Genomic DNA, 19,500 nt, shown 5'->3' with positions numbered 1-19,500 from the left:
CATTGTAGTCTTCCCTTTTGGGGAGCACATTTTTGCATGTTACGACAGAAATGTCTGTGACGGAGTTATCTGGAACAAAGAATTTAATCGGGGCACCAAAAAACCCTTCGCCGCACTTATCTCTGCATATTTAGTAGTTATCAGCAGTGTGATGCAAACAGAATACCTAAAATAGATGACTAACTCGGATCTAGCTAGGAACAGGCTGACCTCACTGATTGGCAATCACGTCAGCCAATAAAGCATGTCCAAATGCTCTCCATTGGGCGGGAGGACGCGCACATTTTTCACCAATGAGAGCATCCTTTCATTCATAAAGTGGTGTGGGCAGTTTTTTTTCGCAGGCGTGGGTTTGGAGGGTTTCATAATCCTGACTGAAACCGTCAAACCTGTTCTGGTGAGAGCCAATACCTGACTCAGGATGGGAGCTGCCGTAATGTTTGTCCAATCACTCCTCATCCCGGTCTCCCTTTGACCCACCCCATTTCATACAGAAAATCGAATGAATGGGGGAAGCTCTGCTTTTGACTGACGCGCAAAGCAGCCTATAGAGGGGCTGGATCAGTCGACGGGCACCTACTGCAGGCAGTGAGGAACAGGGAAGGGCGGTGCAGAGTAGGAGGTGGGCGGTGCACTTTAAATCAGGCTAGACAAGTGTTGGGGGAGTGTGTGTGATGCTACAACCTCCTTATAAAGGGACTCTCTCACGTTGTGGCTTGGAAATTAGAGCACATTGCCTAAAATTGAGGTCTCCACATACACACTCACACACACGCAGAGTCACCGAGAGCCGCTGCCGTGAACTGGATGAACGTTGAGGAAATGATCAGCTGGGCCGAAACGCCTCTCTTCTGGGTCGGTGCATTCACTGTGGCCTCCCTGACGCTGTGGTTGCTCTACAGGCTGCTCACAGGCTTTAGGATCTGGGTTTTGGGAAATGGACAGCTGCTGTCTCCGAAGCTAGGCAAATGGGCAGGTGAGTAGGGTCACATCAATTTCCAAGCCACCTACAGCACATTCACGGTCACGAAGAGGGCAGCTCAGAAGTAGGCAGGTGGACTCTGCTCGAGCACCAGAATGAGGTTATTGAGCGCAAACTTGACTTTGGCACACAAAAAACTGCGTTCTGCGTTTTTTCTTTTTTTGTGGATTCATTCAAGGGGAAGTTGGTGTTGCGTAACAGGCGCAGGTAAGCAGCTGATTGACTGAGAAGATAATTGTCCTTATTACCTCCAACTGTTTTCATTTCTTCTCACGTCAAACACAGCACACAGTCTCCTGCCAAGGGCTCCAGTCAGCGTTTTCAAAGCACATTTGGAACGGTGCGGGGATGCCCCACATTGGTGAGCCAGGAGCCAAATTGCGCAGGCTATGCGCACTTTTCACAGAGCTGTTTTATGTGGGTGAGCTCTTAGCCGGAGCACTACTGAACCACATTAACCCATCCGCATGATGTAGGACAAACCCATATGCTTAATTAAAACGTGACCTACATCTAGATCATCTTGCATGTCATTTTCAGTGGTTTACCCGTAATTCTTGAAACGTGCCTGAAAAATGTGTTCCCCTTCCACAGCATATTTATACTGGCGGCAATTTTTGTATTTCTCATGTCGCCGGTTTCTCACTAATCAGGTCTTCTTGTCCTGTCCTTCGGTTTGCCTTGCAAACCTTTCTCATAAGATTAATGTGTCATTATTGGATTTGACTGTATAATTTACACTAAAAAAACGTTTTTGTCAAAACGGAAGTGACTTCGGAGTCATACCTAAGTGCGTTATGGTTTGATAGAGACTTGTCTCATAGGAATCGCCCTGCCATGGCTTGACCCACTTCTCTAGTCCCTGTTTGGAGAAGACTGCTGCGTCTGGAGCGTCTTGCTGCGCAGTTTGGCAGGCGCTCTCTTTCGCGTCGGGATAGGTGGATATTCTACCCCCTTCCTCTCCAAAAGCCAGGCGGATAATATAAATGCTTTTCCTTTTTCTTTCAGTCACACAGATGTTTATCTGTACATTGTGGCGCACTTCTTGACGAAACCGTCAGTTTTGTAAAATGTATGTTTAATTGAGGCCCTTTGCGCCATTAGAGGGGCTGAAATGTATGACGCAAAGGTAGGGCGGTAGGATGCCTTTAAGAACGACTAATGCACGTTTTTAAGTGATTCTGATGGAATATGCGGAGGAATGTCGGTGCACACCGATGAGTCATGCGCTTGTTCATCGCTTCGTCATCCTTTGGCCATATAGGAATGCCACCTTCACGTCATCCCACCCACCCACAGTATGTTATCAAGTGCAGCACTAAACTTCGCATTAATCTTTTTCCTGCATTTTTATTTACCTCGAATGTTTCATTATACAGTTTTATTCTAGCACAGCCCATTTTGTGTGCGTTTCAAATAAATATGATCTTCGTTATTTGTAAAGCTCCTGAGTTAGGGGCGTAAAGGATGCTCTAAACTAGAAGATTACATGGATCTTTTTTTTTTTTTTTTTTTTTTTTTTTTTTTTTTTTTTTGGAAAGGATTCTTACGGAACTTTCCCACTCCGTCACATTTGTTCTTCTCTTACGCTTTACGTAAGATGTGAACATGCCACTCCCTGAAACCAATTGGTGCCACCAGTCTGACAAGTCTGGCGTACGTTTCCAATCACAACGGTCGGAGATGGCAGGACGAAAACAGGTGTGCGCGTTAGGAGAGGTGGGGGCATGTGTGATCGGGATGAGGCGTGCGCCTCCGCCGGTTACACCAGATGTGCGGGTTTGGCCAGTTTAGGCAGTGGTCTGGTTTCTTTAACGCATGCACGATACATCGTTTTACTACCGGTCCCCACCTTTCAGAGATCCTTGTTGCAACAAGTCCTCCTTCTTCCAGCTATTGGATAGTGTGGGAAATCGCTATTTATTTATACCCTTTGCAGTTGGGCAGCATGAATTTAATCTGTAGTGCTGTTCAGTTTTAGTTTCCTACAAGAACAATATGTCCTCTGAATTTATAACTTTTATCATTTTAGAGAATTTAGAGTTTCTATTTACTAATGACAGTGAATATTCCGTCTGTCATATACAGTTTCTTTGTCTAAGAACACATTTGAAACTGAACTGATGTATTTGATCAGAAATGCAATTTAAACGTATAGCTTCTTAAACGTATGTGAAGTTGTATTTGGTGGGGGAGGGGGTCATTGTACTTTATTTTAGATGCATATTTCTAGAACGGGCTTGCTTTCTATAAAAATCTCAGAGGAGGCGACTAGTATTTCCTGCTGAAACGAGTTTCAACGTTTGAAGGTAGGTTTAGGTGAAGAACTTGCTTCGCTTTCTATTCAGATATTAGTTTGTAAGGTTTTGTTTCCTCGTAATCACTGTACACGCTGTCTGTGTTGGGCTAAAACTCTGCTGCTCTCATATGCAGAGCAGAGCAGGGATTTCTCAGGAGTTCCTCTGCCAGTGGTTTTCCCCTTAGTGGATGGGACTCCTAGTGGCTGAACAGCAGCGCTGCAGTATGAGTCAAGGCGGCTTCCCCAGCCTCTCTATTGCACTGTTTTCACATACTCACCCTCCCTATCCCCTGCCAGTCTGAACCATCTCTACAGCTCAGTTCTGTTAAAGATATTCAGCAAAAGAATGGCAGCTCTCTAAAAGACATTTGAAATTTACATTTAATTGCCCTTTTATTTATTTTTATTTAGCAGCTTTTTAAGATTATTTGTGGATTCATGGGGGGGTATATTGCACAAATCTGCCTTTCAGGCATTTGATAACAGTTTAAAGGATTTAACATTTGGTGGTATAATGTTATCAAATTGTTTAGCATTTAGCATTGCTTTCAGTTCCAGTAGGGAAGCTTTCCAGTCTAACATGCAGCAGCCCTCGGTTTTCTGGTTTTTCTGCTCCGTGCTCCCTCCTCCAGTCTTAGCCCCCAGCATCCTGTATTATGTAAGGGAGCCGGTGTCGGTCCTGTTGCATGTGTGTAGATACAGGGAAATAAACTGAACCAAAGACATGCCCCCCCCCCCCCCCCCCCCCCTTTCCTTTTTTGTTAAAGCAAAGGTGGGGGGCATAGTGATGTTACATGTGCCCTGGAATCCACCCCTCCGGCCCTGTTCCCCCAATTCCCTTGACAGCAGAGTTTATTGAGGAAAATGGTCCCATTATATAAGAAGGATGCAGCCATTCATCAGCTCAGCACATGAGTGACAAAGGCTTGGGTCAGCACTTATGCAAGAATTTTGCTCAGTTCGGCTCAGAGAATAAACCAGGGATTGCGAGTTTATCAACAGACCCAGCAGGCAAACCAGAGTTTCAGTGCTGATTATTATGGGAGAGTAATCTTCAGTGCATTTTTTGTGAATAGACATAAGGCTTCATTCATGTTAAAAAAAAAAAAACATCCACATGTGTGAATGAAAGCCAGCTTTGTGTGTGTGCGCGTTTCAACTGAGGCAGGGTCTCCACTTTATCCTTGTGAATGTGCCTTCCCTTACTGCTTTGTGTGAGTGTGGGCGGAGAGGAGAACACTGCTGTTCATGTGATGAACACGCTCTGTGACACGTGCCTGAGCCAGGGATGTTGGGTTTAAAAAAAAAAAAAAAAAAAAAAAAAAAAGGGGGGGGGCAGAGAAAAATCTTCCTCATCTCAACCCCCCACCTCACTTCATTTCACCCATCTCCCCATACAGCAAGTGGGTCTGTTTATAGCTACAGTATATTCCTCTGAGTATGTTGGCTTCAGTTTTATTTTTGTTTCACAATTCTGCATCACTTGAAAATTAATGTATTGGGGTTTCAATAACTGAGGCTCATAGAAGAGCAGCTAAACATCAGATCCTTTCTTTGTATATTATCTGTATTTTGGATCCATTTGCGACTAAATTCTGACAGTTGTATTCTTGCATGATTGTTTGGCGTCTCTAGAACTTAGACAACTTTACTACAAATTTGTCTGTTGCTCCACTAAACATTTCTGCTTTCAAACTGCCACTTAAAGCCCTTAAGCTTTAAAAAACTAGCAGAAATCCCTCCAAATGTTAAAATATGAATGAATTACATTTATTTGGCTGCAGTGTTTCTAGCTGAAGCTCCAGCACCTTCCAGATTACTGACATTTTAAGACATGCACACATAACCAAGATGTAGAACAGTTCAGCAACTGTCATCTGAAAGCGCCGTACTGGACCAGCAACATATTTCTTGTTGCTGGTTTTACTGCCTCGTGTCAGGTTACATCAGTAATTTGGTTGCGAGCCAACATGCCAGCGAGGCAGTTTGTTCAGTTTTAAGTATCTGTTGAAATGAACTGCTAACATTTTGGGTGTCATTCTTTCTGGGTTGTACCTATGCACAATAATGTACTGTATCAAGTTTTAAAAAGGCCCAAAACATCATAAAAGACACCTCACATCCTGGCCACTCCCTGTTCGAACTGTTGCCCTCAGGCAGACGGTACAGGGCAATCAGAGCAAGGACTAACAGACTCAAACACAGTTGTTATCCAACTGCAATAACACATCTGAATACTACAAAAAAATGTCCATCACGCCACTCTTGTGTTAATCTATGCACGGTCTGAAGCATGTGTGTGGGAATGTATGTGAATGTTTTACTGTTAAATCTTATTAGTATTTTAAGTATTCGATCTATTTTATTTATTGAATTTTATTGTTTTATTTATATTTTGATATTGCTAGGGATGATGCAATGATTGGGGACCATTCTTAATTTCGTTGTTCTCATGACAATAAAGATTCTGATTCTGAAGATGGGTACATAACTAACTGCTACATTTACACTTGTTTTAAAGATGTAATCAAGCATACAAGTGGTTGAAAGCTATCATTTTTCTTTTTTTAGTAAGTAATAGAAGCATGGGTGTAATTCACTTTAGTTCTGTACAGCATGCTATTTCATTGTCCTTGTACCAATGGACTAATACCATTAAACACATGCTTTATGCTTTGTCTGAAAGGTGAAAACAAATCTCCTTACTGAACACACTGCACATTCCATCCTTGCCTTAGCAGCACACGGTCAAAGAGCAAAGTTTTTCCAGCTCAGAAATCATCTAGTCTCAAACCAAGTACTTGTGTGAAAAGAAATAGATTTTTAAACAAGGCATGTGACTGAAGGTGGGAGAAGGGGACAGGACTATTTTTTTTGCTCTGTACCCAAATATAGATGCTGCTTCTATCTTTGGCAGCTCTGAAATACACATTCTCTTCTCTGTCTCACACCCACCCTCCCCTCATCTCTTCTCCCTGTTCAAGCTTATTTTATATCAACCATGTGACTTGCCTCCCCTGCTATTTAAAGCTGTGTGGGTGGGGGGCTGGAGAATAGGGGGGGAGGGGTATTTTGGTTAAGGGATGTAGACTTTGGAGGAAGGGGCGGGTTTGTCTTTGGCTCTTCTGCTGCATCCCTCCCTCCGTCCCCCCCCTTTTTTTTTTTTTTTTTTCTTTTTTTTTGGGAGACATAGGAGGGGCTGCTCGTTGATAGGCAAGTTTAGGGTGCGACAGATTACATAACAGTACGTAACAGGAGTGGGGCATACAAGGACCGCAGTCTCTCCTCACTGAGAATCTTAATTGGGGGTTTGGTGTTGGTGGCGGGGAGGGTTCTGGGGAGTTTATAGAATTATTTTAGTTTTGCCCTCCTGTCTGTAAGTTCATTTTTCTGAGATGAAATAAGACTACACCATGCGGGTAAACACCCCTAAAAACTAATTATTTTACTCTCATTGTGCCAGTGAATGATCGGTATATTAATAAAGATTGGATGTTGTGTCTTTGTCCTTTAACAGCTGCTTACCCTCTCATATAACAGCTCATGCAATGCAGGTTAGTCTAAACCGAAGATCCTTTAAATATCATGAGATGAAGACATTGTGCTCTTTGTCTGCCGCTCACCATATCCTTTTTGTTTTATTTATTTTCCCCCTAGCCTGCAGTGCTTTAGTTGGTGTTGGGGCTTCAGTTGGAGAGATCGGGATGCAGCAGCAGCCTGGCTGTTGTGACAATGGTTGTGGGGGATCTTGTTGGTATTCAGGTGTTGCGGCAGGCAAGCAGGCAGCTCCCAGACAAGGCAGTGCAGGCGCTGCTATTTTTACTCCTCCTGCTGCTTTTTTTAGACCCTCGAAATAGTGAGCAGGCAGTGGCAGGGCTGCTCCACTGCTGAAGAGGGAGGGAGGGAGACGGAAAAGGCTGGGGGGATGTCAATACCTCAGGACATGTTGTGCAGCACTAAGCACAGCAGAGCTGCAGTGCAAGCGCGCCCCCGTCAGGGCGCATCAAAGCCTACATGATGGACCAGTTTTCTCTGAGGTGTTGAAATGGGGTGGGGTGGGGGAAGACACACTGGGGGGGACTGGGTTCAGAGCTGAATGAGAAGCAGTGGTGCACACACAATGGTGCCAGCGTGTGGCGTCAGTGTTACGGTCACTCACGTGCTTGCTTGCGTAGATCCTTCCTTGCGAAATTGCATCTGTGTGTCACTTTTGTTCACGTAAGAGCGATTCTCTCCTGCTGGGAGGCCACTGGCACATGGGTGTCACTGACTGAACTGTGTCTTTTGAACATTGTGTTCTCCGTACATAATTCCATACTTGTAAGTTTCAGGTTATGCAGCTTAGCTCCACTTATGATGGCTCAAACACAAAATCTCTTAAAACCAGAAGAACCGTGTCGTCATCCCACTGTACTAGCTTCCCCATTCTTCACACGGGTGAAGACGCACACGTACACACATTTGACTGTCACTCAGTCCTAGGAAATGATTATTGAGAAAATGGTCCTATTATATAATGGGTGGGAGGAGTATAGTCATTCATAAGTGCAGCACGAGGACTTGGAGAGTGCGGCGAGGGGGCATAAGGCCCGGGGAAAGTGTGCAGGGTGGACTTGGTTGTCTGATGCACTGTGGAAAATCACAATTCACAGTATGGTGACCTTAAAGAGTTCTGATGAGTTCTGAGTATTTTTCTCTTTCATTGTTGACTTTAGTATAAAACAGTTTTGTTTGTTTTTTTGTTTTTTTTTGTTCCCACTTTCCTGTACAGCAAACAAATCACATCACCATTATAAACTTTAGGTTTCCACTCTCTAATTGTCACTCCAGAATCATTGCTCATCAAATGGAAGATAGGCCAAATGGGTTTTAAGGGCAGGAAAAAAAAATGTTAAAGGTTTTTGTATTCTTGAAATGCTTGATATTCATAACCTGAGCGCATGTATCTAAGTGATAGATCAGATGAGTAATGCCATGTTGCAAAAGATGATGCATTTGTAAGGCATGCAAATGTATTCTTGCACAGGATCTTCTTTCAGGTTAAAGTTCAAGCAGCGTTGATGCGTACGCATTTCTGCTGCATTTTTTGATGCATTCCTGCATACAAGTGTAATCCGCAGGTTAGTCATGCAAGAAAATGATATTCGTGTCCCAGCTGCCCATCTGTGGGGTGAATTTTCCCCAGTGTACTGAAACTCAACTGTTTCATCTAGTACTTTGGTTTCAGCTGTCATTCTTGTCATTCTTGGTTTCATGCATATCAGTTTGTCGTCCTTTTTTTTTTTTTTTTTTTCTTTCCCCTTTTTAGTCAGGGCTTTTCCTCAAATGTTGATGCAAGTTGTTTCAGAAAAAGCTTTCTCTCTCCGTTACCTCCAGCAACCTTGTGACTCCAGCTGTGCTCATTTCTGTCATCTAAAATAGTTTCACACTCATCTTTGTTTGAGTTCATTATACTTGAACAGATGAGAGCTAAGATCAAAACTCGCATGAAGGTCATCAGGAAAGAGGCTGCTGATCCAGTTCTCGCTAAGCACGTCTCATGGAAGGATGATGTTTTCACTTACTGTTATATTGTGCGTTTATGGCTTTATTTAAAAGAATAAGGCCTGTAGCTCACAGGAAATAAACCCCATCTGTTTCAGAATGTACCACAAAATATATTTTTATAGACATTTTTACCTTGCAGCGGCTGTCTTGTTGCCTTTTTAAGCTGCCACCTGCATCTGCATCAAGAGCCTGATTTGGTACATCCCATGCCCATTGAAGCTTTTCTGCTAGGAGCATTTCATTCGTAACATAGGGGGGACGTTTAAAAATAACCAGGGATCCTGCTCTCTTTTTCACTTCCGACTTTGTGCTACTCTCTCTCACTCCTTTCACTCCCCTTTATCCCCTCTACCCTCCCCATCTCCCTCTCCTCCACCGCAATCCCTATTCCGTGTCTTTCTCCTTCACTCAGTCGCTCTCTTGCTTCGCTCCTGTTCTATTTTTAGCCACCCCTAGGATCCCTCCTCTCCCTCCCCACCACTGCCACTCTCCCTACCCCACTTCCCCCTCCTCTTTCTCCTGCTCTATGTTCGTCATCGCTCCCTCCTCTCTGCATCCCCTCTCTCATCTTGTCTTTTTTTTCCAGCTCTTTGCCAGAGAATGTCCTATGCCTCCATTAATCTTTCATCATGCCTTCCTATTATATTAATGATTTACAACTATGTGCTTGTATATTTGTAAGTACCCCTCACACTCTCACAGCCTTTTTTTTTTTTTTTTTTTTTTTTTTTTTTTTTCCTTTCTCCCTTCTCCCCACAATCCTCTATCAGTCAAGCAGAGGCTGGGGTTGATGGGCAGTGAAGGTTTAAAAATAACCGTTTGCTTTGCAAGGTGAGGGAAAACTCACTCTGAACATCAGCCTCAATCTCTGCATTGTGGTCTCCTTGTGTTTTTGGCATTTCTTCATTAATTTTTTTTTTTTTTTTTGTCTTGTATTTTTTTTTTTTGTTAATCCTCTCTGCTGTTACCAAACAATTTCATTTTTGCTGCTTTCACCTACAATTTGCAATATATGCACCCCTTGTGCATATACTCTTAATTTGAAAATCGGTGAGTATTTAAGTCAAAATGGACTTGACTTATCGGAAAAGCTGTCGTCATAGAACTTAAAGCAAGGCCTCCCTAAACGGCAGGTGAATAGTATTGTAGGGCGTGTCTGCCACATAAATCAGACTTATGTACATGTCGTTCAGAGATTGACATGCAGAGATGACGTCCGATAAGATGGTGACAGACTGACTCCGTTTTGCAGTCACCTGCTGCTTCTGATGATGAATTGTGGCTCATTCAATTTAGTTTACCTAGATTGGGGAACTAGTTATTTCAGTCCTGAAGTCTTCCTCATTATTTGAATACAATTCAACTTGACCCCGGCCTTGCTGTGTCACTGTCTCAAGAGAATCTGTACTGAATCCTGGCTTCTCTGTTTCTCTACAGTTGTGACAGGAGCCACAGATGGAATCGGGAAATCCTATGCGGAGGAGGTGAGGCTCCCGAACCCTTATTTATTTCATTTCTTTCACTGAAAATCTATGACTCATGCACATGTGTGTGTATATAGATATACACCATGTACACTCGTAGGGGAGAGCTCTTAAAGGCCTATTAACATGTAAAAGTCCTCCCTCTCTCTCACTCACACACACACACACACACACACACACACACACACCCCTCTCTTATTGGTGCTTGTACAAGGTAACAGCCACACGTTGAATAGGGGCTACCCTGCCACGTGTCTTCGCACATAACAGAGTGGGAGATCCGGCTGTATCATGGTCATGTAGAGCCTTTGACTCATACTGTTAGGGCTACAATGTGTCTTGTTTGTCATGCAGTGATGGGCAGCATTTTGTTCCTTAAATGTTTAGGTATATTGGTAATTGTGCACAAGCACTTGATAGAAATGCTACTTTATTTGTGTATCGGTTCAAAATAATGAGATTCACACCAGATTCAGTCAAAGGGCTCGACCTGTGCTATAGAAGCAACAAACAACATAAGTGGTCAACAGGACAAAGATCTGAATTGTCACAATCGCTAGTCTAAAGCCTTTTTAGTTGGAAGGATTTCCACAACACAGTTGACAGAACAAATGTGTTCATATATGAAAGTTTGAGTCTTTGTACTGGATACTTTTTGCATTATTTTTGTATGCTGGGTTTCCTTCTTTGAAAAATTATTGTATTGTAAAACACAAATTTGCCTTCTAAGCTTTGTGTGGTACACAGTTGTAGTCACAGCAGTCCAAATTACTGCTGTTTAAAGGCTGTTCCGACCTGATTTGTTATCTGAACTTTTGGAAACTCTGTGGGTTCTTCAGCTGAAAACCTTTTGCTCATGGTTGAAGTTCTGATCACCAGCAACAATCCTCCACCTTAAATTTATTTAAAGCAAGGTTGTGTACTCTGCACATGTTTGTGTGCCAAGAAATCACTGTGCGCAGTGAAAGTGGTTTTACAAACAGAATTTCCGGAGAGTGACATTAAAAAGCTGCTGTGGAAGCAATGATGACAGGTTTGAGAAGATGATCTTGAATGGAAGAATATAATAGACTAACAAAATCTGTTGCATTCATCTGCAATGCTACAGAACAAACATTTACAGCTAATGGCTTGTTACCTACTGTGACATTGTCCTCTGTGTGTTGAAAGTATGGTTGAACTTGTGTCACTAACTGTTTTTTGTGCTCTAGTTGGCTCGTCGAGGATTTGCCATGATGTTGATCAGTCGTTCTCAGGAGAAGCTGGATGATGTGGCCAGGTCAATTGGTAAGCGTGCATAAAAGCGTGCGTGTGTGTATTTGTCTCTTCAACCTGTTCAGGGTTGAGAGCACAGCGAGTGGGATGATGAGGATGCGTGTATGACAGCGCAGTGCTGCCTAACGGGCCGTCAGCTACAGGATTTCCGTTCCTCAAGTGTTTAGATATTGAAAATGAGGAGTTGGACTTTAGCCAGAAAGTTTACTTATTTTAAAACAAAAAGATCTGAAATGTTTCACTTTGTTGGGGAAGGTACTAGTGTGCATATTCAAAAGAATTTGTTTTACAGACTGTAGCATTGTTGAGAGCAGTTTCACTATTTAGATTTGTTCTCCAAATACCGCTATTTCACGCTTTGTGCACCCTGCCAACTCAAGGTTTACTCTGCTACAACACTGACCAACTTGTAAGCGAACAGAGCAGGGTGTGTTTTATTTCCTTTGTGGATTAAGGCTGACGGGTTAAATATCTGGCCTGATTGAGGAAACTCTCAAACGTATTCCTGTTGCAATATGTTTCACACGGATGAGGTTTCCCCATATTTGAGTACATGATGAATGGTAAATGAGTGTCCGTATGATTTTGGGTGTGGGTGGATAAAAACTTTTGTCCTCTCCTATTTTGTCCAGTTGCCAGATCTAAACAGAGACCCCCACCCCCTTTGCTGTTTAATGGTGTCCTCTCTGCAACTCTCTCTTTCCATGTCTCTGACGTCTCCCACAGCGCAATTTCCCCTGTCGTGCTTAAAGTCCACAGAGGGGGCTGATGGGTAGTCACGAGCAGGGTGCAGCGTGCCAAACTCTGGCACTCCTCCCTCACGATTAATCTGACAAAAATGTCCCTCCTTAACATGTAACCAAGACAACCCACCCTGTCCCACCTATCGTCATGGGTTTTTTTTTTTCTTCTTCCTCTCCTCACTGCAGTCATTTCATTTGACTCTCGATGGCACTCATCAACCATGTCAAATTACTTATCCCGTTCAGCAATCAGTGAATTAATATTTGTGCTTCATCACCACATCACCAGCCGCATTTAGCAATCTCACTGACAGTAGCTATGATGGCTAATGATGATCTGAAGTCGATAAACATTTTTCAGAGAGGCCCTCTGCTTCTTTTTTTTTTTTTTTTTTCTCTTCCCCCTGTAAATCTCGTCTCAAGTCTGACTGCACACACACTGACACACTACTGGTTTTGGCCAAGGCACATCAGAGGAATTTTCCTCTTGTAACTCCCTTGGCCGCCTATCAGCTAAACGAGTCTTTGGACAAAATTCTAATTGCAGCAGGCACGTCAAACATGACGAAGGAATGGGGGGGGAGGGTGCATGACGGAGGGGGAGACCAGCAGGCTGGTTTGTTGGTGCACAGTGCCCTCTGCAGTTGATCTGTCACAGAGTGGTTTCATGCTGCTATCTACGTTCATTTGAAGGTTTTGAGACACAGAGCTGCACTGTTGTTGAGCCGTGTAATGAGCTTTTAAACAAAGTCCTGGATCATTTGTGAGACATAATATGAATATTTGACGTGAAGGCATCACCCACTTGCAAGAATGCTTTTAAACAAAACCTAAGTCATGCATCCTCCTTGCCTTTTTTTAAAACTTGTTGTCACACAATTTGTTCAATACAACTTGGATTTTTTTTTTTTTTTTAAATGGTTTTGGGTTCTGGGGGGTTATGCTTCCATTCCTAAATATCACTAACTATGAATAACTGAAACGTGTGTCTGCTTCACAGAGGAGCAGTTTAAAGTGGAGACCAGGACTATTGCTGTTGACTTTGGCAAGACTGACATCTACTCGAAGATTGAGGAAGGTCTGGTTGGTCTGGAGATTGGAGTTCTTGGTAAGGGCTGACTGCAGCTTTTCTTCTTCTTTACCTTTTGATGAGGACAGCATTAAGAGGCTTCCTTGATCTTCACTTTACTGTAGACAACTTCACACGGCTTCTCTTTAGATGTTAACAAAAAAAATGGACATTCCCCTATCATATACATTCAGTCATCATAAATTGCTTCCTTAGCATGTGGGTGCGATGTTTATCAAGCCGTGCTTATTATAGAATTTGAACTTGATATTGAAGATTTTGGTGAAGGCAGATGTTTCATACTTACGTTCTGCATGTGCGAATCAAATAAAAATGAAGTTGGTCTGAACTTCTTCTGAAGAGCAGGTTTAGGCACTTTTTTTTTTAGTTTAACATTAAGGGCAAAGCTGGCGACTTGTACTTGCTTTTCAGTCATGTTTAGCGGTGTTGGGTCATCTTCAGCATAGTTTCATAATAATTTAGTCAAGGACTCGTTTCATATATTCCACCTTTCTTTTGTTTGTCCTGAGATTAATCTTCATGTGTTTCATAAAACAAGTGTTTTCAAACTGAATTTCTCAAGGCATGTTACATATTTATAGATGCACTCTTGGTTCAGCTGTTGCTTTTTTTTTTTTTTTTCTTTATTGCTTAGGCTCCAGAATTTACACTGTCATTTTCAGCTTTACATTTAAGGAACCCTTTGTTCTTTTTATGATACCAGTTGTGCTCTACTGGTTACAAGGTGTGGCTGTGTCTACTGTGGAGTTGAATGCCCGTTTCTACCTTTTTTGCTTTTGCTGCCACCTAGTGGTGAATAATTGAGGTGGTTCCAGTTCTCCAGCTATATGTAATTGAATTAAAATAGCAGAATAATTGATGATTGCTCCCCTTTTGTCATTAACAGTTAACAATGTTGGTGTGTCTTACCCCTACCCGGAGTACTACCTCCACATTCCTGATCTGGATAATGTGAGTAATCTTTACTTAAAGATGGGAACTTTCAGTTATTGCATGTTTTCTGTGATTGCAAGTGTAAAGTCCCGATATTTTTAGTCTTTCCTGCTCGTTTAAGACATACTAAGTATTTGTTTCTACAACTAAGAGCAGGCAATCAACACAAATGGTGCTTTTTTTTTTCTTTTTTTTCTTTTTTTTTTTAGTTCATCACAAATATGATCAACGTCAACATGACCTCAGTATGCCAGGTAAGTGTGTTTCTGTCTGAAAAAAATTTCCGAATGGATTGAGCCCAGTGATTGCAAACTACATACACTTATGCATGTACTTGGTGTTTTGGGGTTTGTTTGTTTTGGCTTGGATTAGTTTTTGTATGGCTCAGGCTTTATTTCCCCCTGTTGTCATTGTTCTCCATTTTCATTTTCCTCTTCTGCTGTTCCTACCATGGTACCTGCAGTGTCTCAGTTGTTCCCAAAGCAACGGTGAACTACACCAACGCTGTCTGTGCTCACCACCCACGCATCTCTCTCTCTCTCTCTATTTCTCTCTCCCTACTTTTAGTATTTCTTTTTAAATAAAAGTCTATCCTCTGTTTTGCCCCCCCCCCCCCCCCCCCCCCCCTTCTAAGTTGTCATTGTCTCTGATTTTTCACTGAACTTGTGTTATTATTTTTAGATGACCCGTCTTGTGCTACCAAGAATGTGTGAGAGGTGAGTTATATGATGGGGCTTCCATGTTTTGCGACATTACTGCAGTCAAAATATTCCTGTAGTAAATGATGGATGGTGGCACAGAGCTACTCAGGGAATCTTTATATTTAACAACACCCCTCCACCCTTTTCTTTTAGAGCAGTATTTAGGAGATGACTGTAACAAAAGATGGCTTTTTTTAGGGGGGGGGGGACAAGAAATCTTCACCTAGCATTTTCCATGACTGCATCTCTTTCCCTCTCCTTTGTTCGCAATGCTGACAAGCTTTCAATTCACACAAAGTGCTCTTCCCACCCGATTGGCTGCTGCGTTCCCATGTGATTCCTGCCAGCCAATGGTAGTGCAGGCACATTTGGTGCCGTGTGAGGCTGGAGCGTCTCCACTACATCACTGCAGCAACCGGCTGCCATGGCAACGCAAACAGCCACTACCACACTGTTTTAGTGTGTGTGTGTGTGTGTGTGTGTGTGTGTGTGTGTGTGTGCAGTATCACTTTGTAATTGTCGGTGCAATAAGCATGCATAGACACAGGGCTTCCACGGGTAAAAATCTTATTCTGTGGATTTGATGATTAAAAATAAGGTCTTAAAGTGTAGCCATTGATCTGTGATCAATGTTTCAGGAAAGCTTTTTAATGTAGGATTGTCATGATACTGAAATTCCAGGTTTGACTTAGGCTTTGTTTGCTTGTTTGTTTTGATGTGGCAAATATGCAAGTAAAAATCAACCCTGTAATGTGTAATTTTAAGTGATGATTGTTCCTGGAACTTGATGATCTCTGTGTGCTGTAGCCCAAAAAGAGCCATCTTCATTTCACATACAAAATAAGTTCAACATTTACCTTCCTGTGCTTTCCCCAGGTCCAAAGGTGTTATCCTAAACATCTCCTCTGCCAGTGGCATGTACCCATTGCCTCTGCTCACTGTCTACTCTGCAACTAAGGTATGTACAGTGTGTTTGGCACTTCTAAAGAGGCAAGACTTCTTTTCTAGGAAATGAGAAGATGAACACAACCTTTTTTTTTTTTTTTCTTTTTTCTTTTTTTTTTGTTTGTTTGTATATTTTGGACTGTCTTAGTAATTTTGGCGATCTTTCATTCGTGCAGGCGTTTGTGGATTTCTTCTCTCGTGGCCTTCAGGAGGAGTACAGACGTCAGGGGATCCTCATCCAGGTAAGTAGAGTCTGAGAAACATGACAATCATTGAAGCCTGGATATGAGTCTATGATCTATGAGAGACTAACTAGGAGCTTTCATTATTTGTCAGCGTGTGTGCACATTAACTTTTAAAAATGTTGTACAAAATCATGTAAAGGTCATTAAAAGCTTTTCTGAACTTCACTCTTTTGGACACAAAGTAAAGACTGGAGTGGCTGTTAGACCAAAGTCAGTCAGCCCTATTCTTGAAACAGAATCTTGCAAGTTTTGGAAATCTTAATGCACTTAGGTTTTTAATAACAAAGTTAAACATCTTTTTTCAAAGAGTCTTCATTGAAGGAGTAATGAAATGAACACACAGAAGTGTTCTGCTTTTAATGAGAAGCATTTTTTTTTAAACCTGATGTTCCACATAAAGCTGGTTTGTTCTGTTTTTAGAACTCTGTAGTCTTCACTCATGTGCCACCTTGTGGTTGGACCAGGTATAGGAGTTTAAGTATAACACAAAGTTCAGGGTCTGCCTTTTGTTTTTTCCTTGCATTCCAAATCATCACTTTACAGCAAATATTTTGTCTTTTGGGTTAAAGAGCATGTTACATATTAAATATGGCTTACCCGAAGTTAGTTTAGCTTTCGTGATTTAAACAGTCTGCTGGGAGTGCTTTGCATATTTTCTAAGCTTGCTGCATCTTTTTTTTTTTCTTGCTCCTGCAGAGCGTGCTCCCCTTCTTTGTGGTCACTAAAATGACTCGTATCAAGAAACCCACCTTGGACAAGCCCACCCCAGAGCGCTATGTAGCAGCTGAGCTCACCACTGTGGGTCTGCAAAGCCAGACCAATGGCTACTTCCCTCATGCTGTCATGGTAAGAGATGGCAACCTCAACAAAATTAGTAATGTTGATAGATGTGCAAAATGTTGGGGCCCAAATGAATAATTCTTATTGAAAAGCTTGAATGCTGAACACATTTTAAAGTTGCAGTTTAAATTCATTTTAATTGTGAATCCAGGGCTGGGTGACCACCAAGCTGGTTCCAACCAGCATTGTTATCTTCCTGGGAGCCACAATGAACCGCCTGCAGCGTACGGGATACCTGCAGAGGAGGAAACTGCGAGAGCAGAAGAACGGACAGAGTTTGAAAACTGAATAGGACTGTGGCTGATGACGCTGCCAGCAGCCACATTGTTGTGACCCACTGCAGCATTTAAGGAAGAGGGGAATGTGTATGATTTATCCGCCAGGGTTGCCTGAGATTTCACCTTTTGTGCCTACAGTAAATTTGCACATCAGGGCACGTGTGGCTCTGACTAAAACTGCAACCTTCTATCCTTATATTTATCTGGGCAGACATGACCAAAGAAGCTTGGAAGTGAAATGAGGATAAAATGCTGCTTTTGGAAAAGGACATTGATATTAGTCACTGACACTGATGGTGGAAATGATACAGCCAAAAACAGAGGGATTTGTTAACCCTGCTGTTGTAAGCAGTGGAAAATGGTGGTGGGCATCTTTTTATATACATTTATAGGCTACACCAATCAGCCACAACATTAAAACGACTTGCTGAAAATTGATTAGGTATATCTTGTGCTGTTAAAACTGCTCCAGACTGTCTGCATGGACATGGGACCACTGAATTGTTTGCAGCAGATTATTTGGTGCTGTGGGTTGAGGACTGGTGCGTCTGTGTCAGTCTTTCTGGCATAAACCACGAATGCTCATTCAGATAAGGATCTGGGGAATTTGAAGGCTGAGTCTATATCCTGGATTCTGCTGTATTCCTTGAACTTTTCCTGAGCAGGTTTATGTATTATGGCAGGACGCACAGTCTTGCTTTAGGGGCCTTAGGGGTATGTTCGGTCTGCATAAATGTTTAAAATTTATATTGTGGAAAAATAATCAAATTTATTCACCTTACTTGGTGGTTTAAATGTTGTGGCTGAACGGTATTTATGATCTATTTATTTTATATTTGTATGAACACAGAAGCCAAACTCTGACTTTAAAAAAAAAAACAACAACAAATTTTTAACTTAGTTCTATTTACAAATTGAGCTGTTAAATGATGGCAGTGCCTGCTTTCTGTTGTGCCAGTTTATTTGCTCCACTGAGCTCATCTTATGTTGCCTCCTTTTCTTTCTTTCTTTTTTTTTTTTTTTTTTCTGATTGAATGTTTAAAATGACACTTTGTGGTGGGTTTTTAATTGCATCAGTGTAATATTTGTTGTAAGCCAAAGCATCTGATGGTTAACTGCCTTTCTTCTGGCATTAATGATGGAAATGGTCTGATTTTGTGAACGGGTGCTTAATGGTTCCATTTATTATGAAAGGATGTTAACTGGTGCTACGTCCAAAGGAACTACTGAATTGTTCTTTTTCTTACTACTCTAATCAGTTTTTTGTTGTTATTTTGTTTTTTTGTTTGTCTGTTTTTTCCACTGGTTTTTTTTTTTTTCCTTTTTTTTTTTTTTTTTTTTTTTTTTTTTTTTTTAAATCTGATTATGTTGGATAGATCATTAATTGTGTGGCAAATTTACATCCAGTTAGAGTTGAAATGACAAAGTGGAACATTTTTTTTACATGAAGACTGGTTCACATGACACCAAATGTTGGCTGTGAAAATGGGGGAACTGTTTCTCTTTATTTCCCAAATCAGTCCCCCATATTGAGCTGTACCTCAACTAAGTGGCTTTTCTAGCGCCATTCATTTCGTAGAGATCCAAACTGGAATATTTACATCAAAATGCACTATTTACATTTATCTTGCCGATTGCAACTTGTCTTTTCTACTGTTTGTTAATAAAAGCTTTAGCAGATAGCACAGTGTCTTGCCTGGTGTTTGGTCTTGCAGATTTTTAACGACTTTAAAAATCTGTGATAAGAAATCACAATATAAAAGTCTTTATTTCTTGATGTAGCAAATTTAATTTCCAGACTTGGGGAAATTCAGTTTAATTATATAGCACCAAATAACAAGTTATTAGCAATTGTTAAATAATATTACAAAGAGAAACCCTACAATCATATTACCAAATATGTGCTCCCTATGAGCAAATTCTTAATATGATTAGAGGAAAGAATGGACCCTGGAAAAATCATGTGCCAGTAACTTAAGTTCAGGAACACGGATCTGTTGGAGGCATGCAACGGGAATCCCTGTAAGGAGAATGAAAAGTGGACAGGCTCAGAATATCCTGGAAAGTCTAATACCTAAAGCATAGTCCCCTAATCAAGCCTTATCCTAAAAACATTTTGAAGCCCAATCTTATTAAGC

At 41.7% G+C, this 19,500-nt stretch overlaps 1 protein-coding gene across 1 annotated transcript; it reads left to right on the top strand.

The window, feature by feature from the left end:
- Positions 1 to 677: 677 nt before the first annotated feature.
- hsd17b12a (hydroxysteroid (17-beta) dehydrogenase 12a) lies at positions 678 to 19,044 on the top strand. The gene is made up of 11 exons (XM_014409087.3): positions 678 to 976; positions 10,266 to 10,312; positions 11,524 to 11,599; positions 13,331 to 13,438; positions 14,307 to 14,371; positions 14,563 to 14,607; positions 15,035 to 15,069; positions 15,931 to 16,012; positions 16,176 to 16,241; positions 16,941 to 17,090; positions 17,236 to 19,044. Exons 1-11 carry the CDS (start codon positions 808 to 810, stop codon positions 17,374 to 17,376), a joined length of 984 nt encoding a protein of 327 aa, XP_014264573.2. The 5' UTR covers positions 678 to 807; the 3' UTR covers positions 17,377 to 19,044.
- The last annotated feature ends 456 nt before the right edge of the window (positions 19,045 to 19,500 follow it).

This window comes from Maylandia zebra, linkage group LG7 (genome assembly GCF_041146795.1).
Source record: "Maylandia zebra isolate NMK-2024a linkage group LG7, Mzebra_GT3a, whole genome shotgun sequence".
NCBI classification, from domain to species: domain Eukaryota; kingdom Metazoa; phylum Chordata; class Actinopteri; order Cichliformes; family Cichlidae; genus Maylandia; species Maylandia zebra.
The sequence above is the reverse complement of the archived record's forward strand: the minus strand, read 5'-3'. Positions and strand labels throughout refer to the sequence as shown.

What these genes read in the sequence shown, in the direction of transcription:
- hsd17b12a (XM_014409087.3), top strand. Translation starts at nt 808, where the DNA reads ATGAACGTTGAGGAAATGATCAGCTGGGCCGAAACGCCTCTCTTCTGG. An exon ending in ACATTCCTGATCTGGATAAT is followed by an intron (nt 14,372 to 14,562) that starts GTGAGTAATCTT and finishes TTTTTTTTTTAG; the next exon opens with TTCATCACAAATATGATCAA. An exon ending in GTCAGGGGATCCTCATCCAG is followed by an intron (nt 16,242 to 16,940) that starts GTAAGTAGAGTC and finishes TTGCTCCTGCAG; the next exon opens with AGCGTGCTCCCCTTCTTTGT.